General features: G+C 44.0%; 1 protein-coding gene across 1 annotated transcript in view; it reads left to right on the top strand.

The window, feature by feature from the left end:
* abcc8 (ATP-binding cassette, sub-family C (CFTR/MRP), member 8) overlaps nt 1-13,321 on the top strand; it is an 88,093-nt gene that overhangs the window by 65,906 nt on the left and 8,866 nt on the right. The window contains exons 29-36 of the mRNA XM_008287096.1: nt 191-283; nt 2,574-2,676; nt 3,073-3,186; nt 4,402-4,522; nt 5,013-5,143; nt 5,225-5,303; nt 5,474-5,582; nt 7,664-7,767. Of these exons, the coding sequence (XP_008285318.1) occupies nt 191-283; nt 2,574-2,676; nt 3,073-3,186; nt 4,402-4,522; nt 5,013-5,143; nt 5,225-5,303; nt 5,474-5,582; nt 7,664-7,767 (854 nt within the window). The remainder of the gene's footprint in view (nt 1-190; nt 284-2,573; nt 2,677-3,072; nt 3,187-4,401; nt 4,523-5,012; nt 5,144-5,224; nt 5,304-5,473; nt 5,583-7,663; nt 7,768-13,321) is intronic.

Raw genomic sequence — 13,321 nt, 5'->3', positions numbered from 1 at the left:
GTTAGCTGGAGGAATGTCAACAGAAGATTTAAATTTAGCTCACAGATGTTTATTATCTTCTATTGTTGGACCTCAGTCTTGTCGTGTGTTTTCCTGTTCTGAGCTCCTCGTTCTTCCGCTTTTCTGACGGATATTATCTAAGCTTCGGTTGATGTTCCCTCCTCTACCATCTCCTGTGTCTCCTGGTCAGGGACCTGCAGCAGCTGGAGGACAGCACCCAGCTCCCGCTACTCTCCCACTTCTCTGAGACGGTCGAAGGCCTCCCCACCATAAGAGCCCTCAGGTAATACCTGCATGTCTCCTGCCTTGTTACACCCTCAGAGCAGCAACGATAGCAACCCGGGGGCAGGAAGAGTCGAGGCTACTTTAGATGTAGAACATTGTTTAAGAAGGATTTTGAGATGATAGAGGCAGATTGGATGACAGCTCACTAGTGTTGCTTTAAAACCTTCTGGATGATCTCCTCTGGGACTCTGGAGAAGCTTTATCAGATCTGTACATTTTTTGGATTTGGCTCAGAGAAAATGTAACATCCAGGGAGAGTCTCACAAAGAAGCAGCGCTCTGTTGCTTCATGGGAAGTGCAGGAAGCAGTGTTATAGCTGTCGAAGTGCAGATCTGTGTGCTTCTGCATGATCGATTCTTTCCGTCTTTTGGAAGAGCAGCCACGTATAATTTCTAACAGAAGCGAATACATCCTCAGTGCGATCTCACTTTGCTTTTATGTATTATGAAAAATTAACCGTTTAGATTCACTATATTAGAAACACAAGCCTCACAGAAGGAGCTCAGTAGCTCAGCTTTCATTACTGAGATTCAAATTGATTTTTTTGTATTTTTAGCTCATACCTTTATATTCAATGACAGACTCCTCAGCATGGAGGACAGCATATTCCTGCATTCTGGAAGTCGCTCTGCATGTCTCTTTAGTACCTCAGAAAGGTCCCAGCCGGCATGTCCATGTGGTCCCAGAAGGGTTACATCTGGGCTGCATATAAGGGTCCCAAATGGGTTTGTCTGCAGTGTCCGCGCTGGTCCCACATGTGTTTGCCCATATGGGCTCTAAGTGGGGATTCAGGTGGGGCCCAAGTGGGTCAACTACACAAGACCCACACAGGCCCCACATATTGGCCCTGTTTAGGCCCACTTAGCCTACGTATATCCCGCATGAGCTTCACACACGGGGCCTATGATACTAAAACCTTCAGAATGATCCCAGTTAAAGCCCACTCAGTACCCATTTAAGCCACGTGGTGCTCAGGCGACACACTCGTCCAGGTCATAGCATTCATCTTTTTCTTCTTTTAGAAAGTCTTTTGAGATTTTCTCAGTGTGCTTTTCATCATTATCTCGCTGGAATATTCCTCCTCGGTCAAGCCTCTGCAGACTGGAGGTCGTCTGGTCAGCCAGTGCATCCACAGGCATTTATGGTGTCATTTATAAATACCATTGATGACCCCCGTGCAATGTCACAAACACCTGACTGTTTTTTTTTAGAGCTACAGGCATCGTCTGAGGTGGTTAGGAAGACGACCATTGAAGCTCTGATTAGTGGTTCATTCTGGACCTCCTGATCACTGCTGCCACCATCATTTATTTTTGTCATTTTACCTTTCCACTGAGTTTCTACTTTGGAGCCTGTATTTTCCATTCAGTGTTTATAGAGCATTACTCCACCTGTCAGCACAGAAATAAAGCAGCTACCGAGAGGCGATGCAGTTTGACGCTGTGGGTGTGAGTTCTGTGGTTCCCTCACCTGCTCGCTTCGATAATTCTGGTCAGTGAGGGAGTGAATTTTTCTGTCGACTGCTTCCGTTTGTATCGTCCCCGTCTTCTTGTCGTTTCTTTGCCTCGACAAACGGAAAACAACTTGGAATTGATTATGCAGTCTTGTGATAATGAAACTGAAAAAAGGCGAACAAAGAGGCACAAAGGCGGCTCTAAATCTCTCGCTGTTTAATCAACCGTGCCTCATTCCTTTTTGCTGTCTGGCGTTCAGCCCCAACCTTCAAAGACGTTCTTGTGTTTGAGGCATTTTCTGTTGACATCACAATTTCAGTTGAACCTTAAAACATAAATTTCAGCAAATTGCTCCGAAAAACCAAAAGAGCAAAACCTCAGCTCTGATTTGCAGCAAAAAGGTCTCGAGTTCTTTGTTGCTGATATTTTAATGGCCTAAATTACATCAGTTTGACATCGTCTGTGTTGAGCAGAGAGAGTTCTCCATCTGTCTACACATGAGGCACAATGCTGAGCTCTGGGTTCAATACATCACGACAAGTAGAGCAAAATACACTGAAGCCTGGAGCCTTTTCTTTTCTAGATGCAATTTTGTGAGAACAATACTGCTTTTCTATCTTATAAGTGGTTTATTGAATTTCCATTTCAGCTGCTGCTGTAATATTCTGCCTGCCGTTTAAAGGATCGGCCTTAAACTTTCCCCTAATCTGCTTTCTGTTTGCCGACACTGAGACGGTCGGGATGAGGAATGGCAAAGCTGCAGGCAGGTTGGCAGCTGATGTGTACGTGACAGCGTGCAGAATAATACATGAATGAAACTCTTTCCGTTGGCAGGTACGAGCCCAGGTTCAGACAGAGGTTACTGCAGTTCACCGACGCCAACAACATCGCCTCTCTCTTCCTGACGGCGGCCAACCGTTGGCTGGAAGTCCGCATGGTAATGACCCATCTGCTGCTCAGCCCTTTAAAGTTCTGATTCTTTCTGCTCCACGGTTTGTCAGATCGCTGCTTCGCTTTCATGCGGATGTTGCTGGGTAACTGCTCCCTCTGTTGGGATACTGAAATACTGAATTTTTCATTCTCCCACTAACATGAAACAGTCTTCATGTCATGTTTTATGCATCCGACTGTATGAACGCTGCTCACGGCTCATTTGATTTCTAACCTTCAGACTTTAGAGGATGCACGTGACAGAAAACACGTATGTTCGTCATGTGTGTTTACAATAAACCGACCGACAACGATGGATGTCTTCACGTCTTATTTCCCTCCTTGAATTATTCAGCGATGTGCCGTCTTCTTGCTGTGATGCTGACTTGGTGTCTCTCTGCAGGAGTACATCGGAGCCTGCGTGGTTTTGGTGGCAGCTGTGGCCTCCATCACCAACTCCCTGTACAACCAGCTGTCCACCGGTCTGGTGGGGCTCGGACTGACGTACGCACTCATGGTGAGAGTGTGTGTGTGTGTGTGTGTGTGTGTGTGTGTGTGTGTTTTATTGCTTTTTTTTAGCTGCACTCTTTACAAGAAAAATGATGCCACATGACTGCAAAACCTGACCAACGATTTTAGATTTATTTCAAAAGTTTCATAAGCAAAGAGTTTTATTGTGACATAATCAATCTTTTCTACAATATTTATGACTCAGTATTTAGGGTTTGGCTCTTTTTTTTAAATGGCTTTTTTCTTTTTTTTCTTTTTAAATCAGGCTATTTTAAATATTACAAAACTAAATTATTCTAAAAGCTTGAGAGAATTTGCAGTAATTTGTTGATTAAGCAGACCTGATGAATTATTTGTACCTTTTCTCTCAGTTTCTTCTCTTGCAGCAGTGAAACAGTATCACACAGTATAGAACAGTATTTATTTTACAATTATAACCAATTTATTCAAATGTTTTACCATCATTGACACCTGCAACAACTTTTAGTTCCTTTTTGGTACAAGATGTTTGCAAGACTTGCTTCTGTTTCACGATATTTTGCCGTTGAATTGATCTGATTTCAGATAAATATAGAAATAAATGTTTTCTTATGGGTTGAGGAAAAGGTTTTATGTTAAATAAACTATTTTTGGATCAGACTTTCTGGAGGTACACTGATGATAAACTCGTTATTCTTTATTAGTATCCCCATTAGCTCCCACAAAGTGCTTGCTAGTCCTCCTGGGGTCACAGAGTAAAAATTAAATTACAATTTACAAAACATTATAAATACGTAATAAATAGGAAACATTTCATTTATGATGCAACCAGGTACAAAGCAGTAAATAGATTACAATAAATGCAAGTTGACACTAATACAGAGGAGGAATACTCGGGTATTCTGTGCCAGTTGTGTCTTTATTTTCCTCTTAAAAGACTTTATATTTTTAGTGTCTCTGATCTGTAAAGAAAGTGAATTCCAGCTGTTGCTCTTCTATAAACAATAGTTCTTTTCATGAAGCTGGTTTTGGGTCTGGGGACGACCAAAGTACTTGAGGTCACTGGGCGAGTCACATAACTGTGACCCGATAAATGAGTCGTATTTGGGCTAAAACAATGAAAACACTGAATCTCTTCCTCCTGCACTGCAGTTCCACCACAGCGCTCAGACTGAAACGACTGCATGTCTGTCCGGTGACATTTGTCCAACTCAGCCCCTCTGCTCCTCCCCTCCTGTATCAGGTATCCAACTACATGAACTGGATGGTGCGTAACCTGGCAGACATGGAAGTACAGCTCGGCTCAGTGAAGAGGATTAACGGCCTGCTCAAAACCGAACCGGAGAATTACGAGGGACTGCTCAGTGAGTGCAGCGACGCAGGCAAATGAAACCCTCTTGCACTAATTCACCAGCAGGTGCACGAAGAAATCACACCGGGCTTCTTCTTAGAGAAGTTTCTGTGATTTCTTCCTCACTTGGACCTTCAGTCCTCATCCATCACTGTCAGCTTAAGTAGGCCTCAGTCATATTCACTAGAAATGAATCTTTATCCCTCCTCAGCTTCTCTCTTACTTCTCTTAATGTCTTTACATCCTGTAATAATCCATCTTACAAGCATGTTTACTTCTAGCTGGTGAGCGGCTGCTGTCTTTTTTTTCCTTCCTTATGAAATATGTTGTTTAGAAATAATGAGTAAAATCCAAATTTTGCACAATTAATCACAAACAAATGGACGATAGTTTTAAATCTGTGCAGCAGAAACAGCTTCAGTGGGTCTTCTGTAGTTTTAAGCTGCTTCAGGTGTGAAAAAGGTTGAAAATTAAACTCCTGTGATGTTTCTGTGTCATCTCAGCTGTGTCTCAGGTGCCCGACGGCTGGCCTCGGGAAGGAGAGATCAAAATCCAGAATCTCAGCGTCCGGTACGACGCCACGCTGAAGCCCGTGCTCAAGAACGTCAACGCACACCTCAGCCCCGGACAGAAGGTAACCACGAGAAGGAGACAGAAGGAAGAATCACAAAACTGAGTGTTTGTGATATTTATGAAGACGACTCCTTCTTTTCAGGTGGGGATCTGTGGCAGGACCGGCAGCGGCAAATCCTCTTTCTCCTTGGCCTTCTTCCGCATGGTGGACATGTTTGAAGGTTAGATGATCACACATGAGCGAGAAGCTGTAACCGAAACAAACATGTTAAGATCAAATGACTTTAAAAGGTTTCACATGAAACATGAGCTAGAAAAACATCTTCATTTCTAATTAGAAACTAAAAACCGAGTAATCAGTGCTACTTCTCTGTGCTCTTTCGCCCCACAGGGAGGATTGTGATTGATAACATTGACATCTCCAAGCTGCCTCTGCAGACCCTCAGGTCTCGGCTATCCATCATCCTCCAGGACCCCTTCCTGTTCAGCGGCACGATCCGGTATAATGAACTCCTCTATTGACTCACTTCAGCACTTCAGATTGGTGGTGGTGATAATTATTTCAGTGAAAGAAGGTGAAGTAGAATTTTTCCAGTAAGAAGAGCACAGCTGGCCAACTGTGACACACTTCAAGCTGAAACATGAGGAGAGGTGTTTATAGATAAGAGGACATTCCTCTGAAAACTCCAGTGGAGAGGTTTATTTTTGGACTTGAGCGCCACTCGCCATAAAAGCTTTGTCATGCTGGAGAGGAGCAGACCAGGAGGACATGAAAGAGGCACTGATATCACATAAAAGCACATTTAGGTGTAAAGTTTATTTAAAGGTTTGGTGTCTCTGCTCTGGTGCTGATAGCAGGCTGGAGCTTTTATTGAAATATTCATGACATCATCATCATCATCGGGCTGCAAATAAATCACGATGAAATTGGAGATTGGCTCTAATGTTAGCTTTGAAAGAGAGAGGGGGGGAGGGGTGTAATGATGGTTAAGGTTGGGGATAAATGTGCAGAATAAATAGGCAAAATGTCAATAATTTCCTGGTTTCATGCTGTCAAATGTGAGAGTTTGCTGCATTTTAGTGCAGATAAATGATTACATGAGATCGTAGCCCCTTACAGTAGCTGCTTAGCTCGTAGATTCAAGATTCAAGGCCTTTATAGGTCACAAACTCAGTTATACATGGAACAACGAGCAGTGAAATGCGTTGTGCACCTGTTCCACACTGAAACAATACTAAAAAGATTATTAAGAATAAAGAATTAAACACAAATTATGTTGTTAGAGTCTGAGGCAGTCATTAGTGTACAGTGAGTACAGCAGAGGGCCCAGCACACCGCCCTGGGGGGTGCCGATGTTCAGGGCTCATGAGGGGTACAGGTGATTCCTCACTCGAACCACCTGAGGTCTGCTGGTCAAAAAGCTGCAGAGCCACCTGCACAGGGAGGAGGAGGAGAGTCCGAGGTCCTGCAGCTCAGTGACCAGTCTGGAGGGGATCATGGTGTCGAACGCTGAACTGAAGATAAAGATTTCTGCCATTCAGGGGTTGTGTTGCTCTGACTTTCTCTTTAAAACACCCCAAATGTGTTGGATTCAGCTCATGCAACGTCCAGGTCATTGTATGTTTTTCTTATGTGGTTTAAATCACTGTCCTGCTGGAATATTCTGCAGACTGGGAGTCATGTTGTGGTTTATCCTCAGGCATTCACGGGGGCATCTATAAACGTCATCTCCCGACACCTTCTCCACTCATGCAGCCACGTTATCGCGCTCTCGCTTCACTGTCACAACCGTGCAGTCGCTTCGTTCCCTCTCGTCAGGTTCACACCAAACATGTCTGAGCCAAACGAGTTCATGTTAAGTCGTCCAGCTTCTTTTCATTTTTCTGTGATGAGGTTCCATCCTGCAGTATTGTGCCACAGAGCAAGCAAGAGTTTGTCTATCAGACACCAGCCACAGATTCTGATGTTCTGTCCTTCAACCTGTCACAGAATCTCTGGTTGATGAACACCGTGCCAAGTCTGAAGCACTTCACCGTCTGTTTTTCACACCTGGATAGTTTAAAGGAGTTTGATAGAGTGACTGTCATGTCAAGGGGACAACTAGAGCAGCTCTGATTAGTGGTGCTGTGACTCATTCTGTATCTTCTGATTGAGTTCGTCACTGATTCTTTATATTCTCGAGCCATGATGCAGACATGCAGGTATACGCAGTCCGTTGGTCCAAAACTGAGACAGTTTTGATGTTCGTGCATCATTTTAAAGCCACGTTTATGCAGTTCAGCCAAGTGGAAATCACTGCTGTTGGCTTCAGTGATCAGAGGGTTTCTAACCTGTGATTGTTGGTGAATCACTTTGTTTGTTTTGGGTTTCTACTTTGGCGACTGTAGTTTCAGTGAAGTCTTTCTAAAGTATGAGTTTTTGATTGTTCATAAGAGGAAATGCTTATCTACTACGTTTTTGGGCAAAACAAGATCCCACCGTGGAGATGTGATGTTTATTGACACGTCATCAGCTGAATGATTGATTGATTGGCTGCAGCAGTAACCAGCAGTAACACTGACTGTGTTTGTGTGTGCGTAGGTTCAACCTGGACCCGGAGATGAAGGCGACAGATGAGATGCTGTGGGAAGCTCTGGACATCGCTCAGCTGAAGCCTGTCGTTAAATCGCTTCCCGGAGGCCTCGGTGAGAGAAAGCCTGTGTTTGTTTTAATGTGTGTGTGTTGATATCATCAAATACACAAACGCTGGTATTTATTTAGGAAGTGTTTGCACTGATCTGTGCCATGAAGGCAGCAGTTCCTTCTCGGAGGTCACGTCTGTCTCCAGCGTCTCCACAACAAGATCTAACCACTGTGTCAGATTACAAGCATTAATCTTTAACTCCCTGTGGGGTGCTGCTCGGTGCTGCTTGGTTTGTACTCTGTGGTTCTGACAGAGCTGACAGGTTGCAGCAGTCCGATCAGACGTCAGCCGGGAACCGAGTCGCCCCCTAAACAGATCTAACCTCCATACGTGATGAAAGCTGGGCATACCAACGTATGTGGCCTCCTCTTTGCACCGCGGCTCACTTCAGCTCCAGCTGCTTCACAATTTATCGCTCACGTCTTTACGTCTCCGGCACTCTCGCCATTTGTCCTGAGAAAACAGAGGATCTATTTGCGGCTCTTGTGGAATTAGAGACGGCTGCTGGTCTCAGCTGATGGGTTTCTGCTGAAGCTGCTTTCACTCGTCTTGTGATGCCGACAAACGTGTGTGTCGAGGTGTGACGTGTCTGAGCCGAGCTGCTGGAGCCAGATGTTCAATAAGACATCGATCTGCAGGCGAGGAGTTAATGAATGATGAGGCTTGTCCTTTAATTTGGTTTAAGTAACGGCAGAGTGTTGATGTTGCATATAAAGCAGTTTGTGATGTAGAGAGCCAGGAAGACACGAGGACGTTGTGTTTATGAAGGTACAGCTGAAGAAAATAAAACCGCACCATGAATGATTTAATGCAAAACATTCTCANCCCACCAAAGTAAAAGACATTAATGTCCCTACAGGATCCACTGCTCACACTTGCTTATGTTTCTGTGTAATAACCGAGTTAACCAGAGAAAGTCAGATCATCTTTCTTCGTCCCTCCAGGCTGTTTGAGACGACTCCACTCGGCAGCATCCTCAACAGGTTCTCCACGGACACCAACACCATCGACCAGCACATCCCCACCACCCTGGAGTGCCTCTCCCGCTCCACCCTGCTGTGCGTGTCCGCCCTGGGCGTCATCTCCTACGTGACGCCCGTCTTCCTCATCGCCCTGCTGCCGCTGGCCGTCGCCTGCTACTTCATCCAGAAGTATTTCCGGATGGCTTCCAGGTGAGACGGATGCACGGGTGTGAAGCGTGTTCAACTGTCAGGTGATGATCAGGTGCCATGTGTTCAGTTTAGACAACAGTTAGCTGGAGGAATGTCAACAGAAGATTTAAATTTAGCTCACAGATGTTTATTATCTTCTATTGTTGGACCTCAGTCTTGTCGTGTGTTTTCCTGTTCTGAGCTCCTCGTTCTTCCGCTTTTCTGACGGATATTATCTAAGCTTCGGTTGATGTTCCCTCCTCTACCATCTCCTGTGTCTCCTGGTCAGGGACCTGCAGCAGCTGGAGGACAGCACCCAGCTCCCGTTACTCTCCCACTTCTCTGAGACGGTCGAAGGCCTCCCCACCATAAGAGCCCTCAGGTAATACCTGCATGTCTCCTGCCTTGTTACACCCTCAGAGCAGCAACGATAGCAACCCGGGGGCAGGAAGAGTCGAGGCTACTTTAGATGTAGAACATTGTTCAAGAAGGATTTTAAGATGATAGAGGGAGATTGGATGACAGCTCACTAGTGTTGCTTTAAAACCTTCTGGATGATCTCCTCTGGGACTCTGGAGAAGCTTTATCAGATCTGTACATTTTTTGGATTTGGCTCAGAGAAAATGTAACATCCAGGGAGAGTCTCACAAAGAAGCAGCGCTCTGTTGCTTTATGGGAAGTGCAGGAAGCAGTGTTATAGCTGTCGAAGTGCAGATCTGTGTGCTTCTGCATGATCGATTCTTTCCGTCTTTTGGAAGAGCAGCCACGTATAATTTCTAACAGAAGCGAATACATCCTCAGTGCGATCTCACTTTGCTTTTATGTATTATGAAAAATTAACCGTTTAGATTCACTATATTAGAAACACAAGCCTCACAGAAGGAGCTCAGTAGCTCAGCTTTCATTACTGAGATTCAAATTGATTTTTTTGTATTTTTAGCTCATACCTTTATATTCAATGACAGACTCCTCAGCATGGAGGACAGCATATTCCTGCATTCTGGAAGTCGCTCTGCATGTCTCTTTAGTACCTCAGAAAGGTCCCAGCCGGCATGTCCATGTGGTCCCAGAAGGGTTACATCTGGGCTGCATATAAGGGTCCCAAATGGGTTTGTCTGCAGTGTCCGCGCTGGTCCCACATGTGTTTGCCCATATGGGCTCTAAGTGGGGATTCAGGTGGGGCCCAAGTGGGTCAACTACACAAGACCCACACAGGCCCCACATATTGGCCCTGTTTAGGCCCACTTAGCCTACGTATATCCCGCATGAGCTTCACACACGGGGCCTATGATACTAAAACCTTCAGAATGATCCCAGTTAAAGCCCACTCAGTACCCATTTAAGCCACGTGGTGCTCAGGCGACACACTCGTCCAGGTCATAGCATTCATCTTTTTCTTCTTTTAGAAAGTCTTTTGAGATTTTCTCAGTGTGCTTTTCATCATTATCTCGCTGGAATATTCCTCCTCGGTCAAGCCTCTGCAGACTGGAGGTCGTCTGGTCAGCCAGTGCATCCACAGGCATTTATGGTGTCATTTATAAATACCATTGATGACCCCCGTGCAATGTCACAAACACCTGACTGTTTTTTTTTAGAGCTACAGGCATCGTCTGAGGTGGTTAGGAAGACGACCATTGAAGCTCTGATTAGTGGCTCATTCTAGACCTCCTGATCACTGCTGCCACCATCATTTATTTTTATCATTTCACCTTTCCACAGAGTTTCTACTTTGGAGCCTGTATTTTCCATTTAGTGTTTATAGAGAGTTACTCCACCTGTCAGCACAGAAATAAAGCAGCTACCGAGAGGCGATGCAGTTTGACGCTGTGGGTGTGAGTTCTGTGGTTCCCTCACCTGCTCGCTTCGATAATTCTGGTCAGTGAGGGAGTGAATTTTTCTGTCGACTGCTTCCGTTTGTATCGTCCCCGTCTTCTTGTCGTTTCTTTGCCTCGACAAACGGAAAACAACTTGGAATTGATTATGCAGTCTTGTGATAATGAAACTGAAAAAAGGCGAACAAAGAGGCACAAAGGCGGCTCTAAATCTCTCGCTGTTTAATCAACCGTGCCTCATTCCTTTTTGCTGTCTGGCGTTCAGCCCCAACCTTCAAAGACGTTCTTGTGTTTGAGGCATTTTCTGTTGACATCACAATTTCAGTTGAACCTTAAAACATAAATTTCAGCAAATTGCTCCGAAAAACCAAAAGAGCAAAACCTCAGCTCTGATTTGCAGCAAAAAGGTCTCGAGTTCTTTGTTGCTGATATTTTAATGGCCTAAATTACATCAGTTTGACATCGTCTGTGTTGAGCAGAGAGAGTTCTCCATCTGTCTACACATGAGGCACAATGCTGAGCTCTGGGTTCAATACATCACGACAAGTAGAGCAAAATACACTGAAGCCTGGAGCCTTTTCTTTTCTAGATGCAATTTTGTGAGAACAATACTGCTTTTCTATCTTATAAGTGGTTTATTGAATTTCCATTTCAGCTGCTGCTGTAATATTCTGCCTGCCGTTTAAAGGATCGGCCTTAAACTTTCCCCTAATCTGCTTTCTGTTTGCCGACACTGAGACGGTCGGGATGAGGAATGGCAAAGCTGCAGGCAGGTTGGCAGCTGATGTGTACGTGACAGCGTGCAGAATAATACATGAATGAAACTCTTTCCGTTGGCAGGTACGAGCCCAGGTTCAGACAGAGGTTACTGCAGTTCACCGACGCCAACAACATCGCCTCTCTCTTCCTGACGGCGGCCAACCGTTGGCTGGAAGTCCGCATGGTAATGACCCATCTGCTGCTCAGCCCTTTAAAGTTCTGATTCTTTCTGCTCCACGGTTTGTCAGATCGCTGCTTCGCTTTCATGCGGATGTTGCTGGGTAACTGCTCCCTCTGTTGGGATACTGAAATACTGAATTTTTCATTCTCCCACTAACATGAAACAGTCTTCATGTCATGTTTTATGCATCCGACTGTATGAACGCTGCTCACGGCTCATTTGATTTCTAACCTTCAGACTTTAGAGGATGCACGTGACAGAAAACACGTATGTTCGTCATGTGTGTTTACAATAAACCGACCGACAACGATGGATGTCTTCACGTCTTATTTCCCTCCTTGAATTATTCAGCGATGTGCCGTCTTCTTGCTGTGATGCTGACTTGGTGTCTCTCTGCAGGAGTACATCGGAGCCTGCGTGGTTTTGGTGGCAGCTGTGGCCTCCATCACCAACTCCCTGTACAACCAGCTGTCCACCGGTCTGGTGGGGCTCGGACTGACGTACGCACTCATGGTGAGAGTGTGTGTGTGTGTGTGTGTGTGTGTGTGTGTGTGTGTTTTATTGCTTTTTTTTAGCTGCACTCTTTACAAGAAAAATGATGCCACATGACTGCAAAACCTGACCAACGATTTTAGATTTATTTCAAAAGTTTCATAAGCAAAGAGTTTTATTGTGACATAATCAATCTTTTCTACAGTATTTATGACTCAGTATTTCGGGTTTGACTCTTTTTTTAAATGGCTTTTTTCTTTTTTTTCTTTTTAAATCAGCATATTTTAAATATTACAAAACTAAATTATTCTAAAAGCTTGAGAGAATTTGCAGTAATTTGTTGATTAAGTAGATCTGGTGAATTATTTGCACCTTTTCTTCAGTTTCTTCTCTTGCAGCAGTGAAACAGTATCACACAGTATAGAACAGTATTTATTTTACAATTATAACCAATTTATTCAAATGTTTTACCATCATTGACACCTGCAACAACTTTTAGTTCCTTTTTGGTACAAGATGTTTGCAAGACTTGCTTCTGTTTCACGATATTTTGCCGTTGAATTGATCTGATTTCAGATAAATATAGAAATAAATGTTTTCTTATGGGTTGAGGAAAAGGTTTTATGTTAAATAAACTATTTTTGGATCAGACTTTCTGGAGGTACACTGATGATAAACTCGTTATTCTTTATTAGTATCCCCATTAGCTCCCACAAAGTGCTTGCTAGTCCTCCTGGGGTCACAGAGTAAAAATTAAATTACAATTTACAAAACATTATAAATACGTAATAAATAGGAAACATTTCATTTATGATGCAACCAGGTACAAAGCAGTAAATAGATTACAATAAATGCAAGTTGACACTAATACAGAGGAGGAATACTCGGGTATTCTGTGCCAGTTGTGTCTTTATTTTCCTCTTAAAAGACTTTATATTTTTAGTGTCTCTGATCTGTAAAGAAAGTGAATTCCAGCTGTTGCTCTTCTATAAACAATAGTTCTTTTCATGAAGCTGGTTTTGGGTCTGGGGACGACCAAAGTACTTGAGGTCACTGGGCGAGTCACATAACTGTGACCCGATAAATGAGTCGTATTTGGGCTAAAACAATGAAAACACTGAATCTCTTCCTCCTGCACTG

This window comes from Stegastes partitus, unplaced genomic scaffold, assembly GCF_000690725.1.
Source record: "Stegastes partitus isolate 25-593 unplaced genomic scaffold, Stegastes_partitus-1.0.2 Scaffold487, whole genome shotgun sequence".
NCBI classification, from domain to species: Eukaryota; Metazoa; Chordata; class Actinopteri; family Pomacentridae; genus Stegastes; species Stegastes partitus.
Note: the sequence above shows the minus strand (reverse complement) of the source record. Positions and strands in the feature narration are given on the sequence as shown.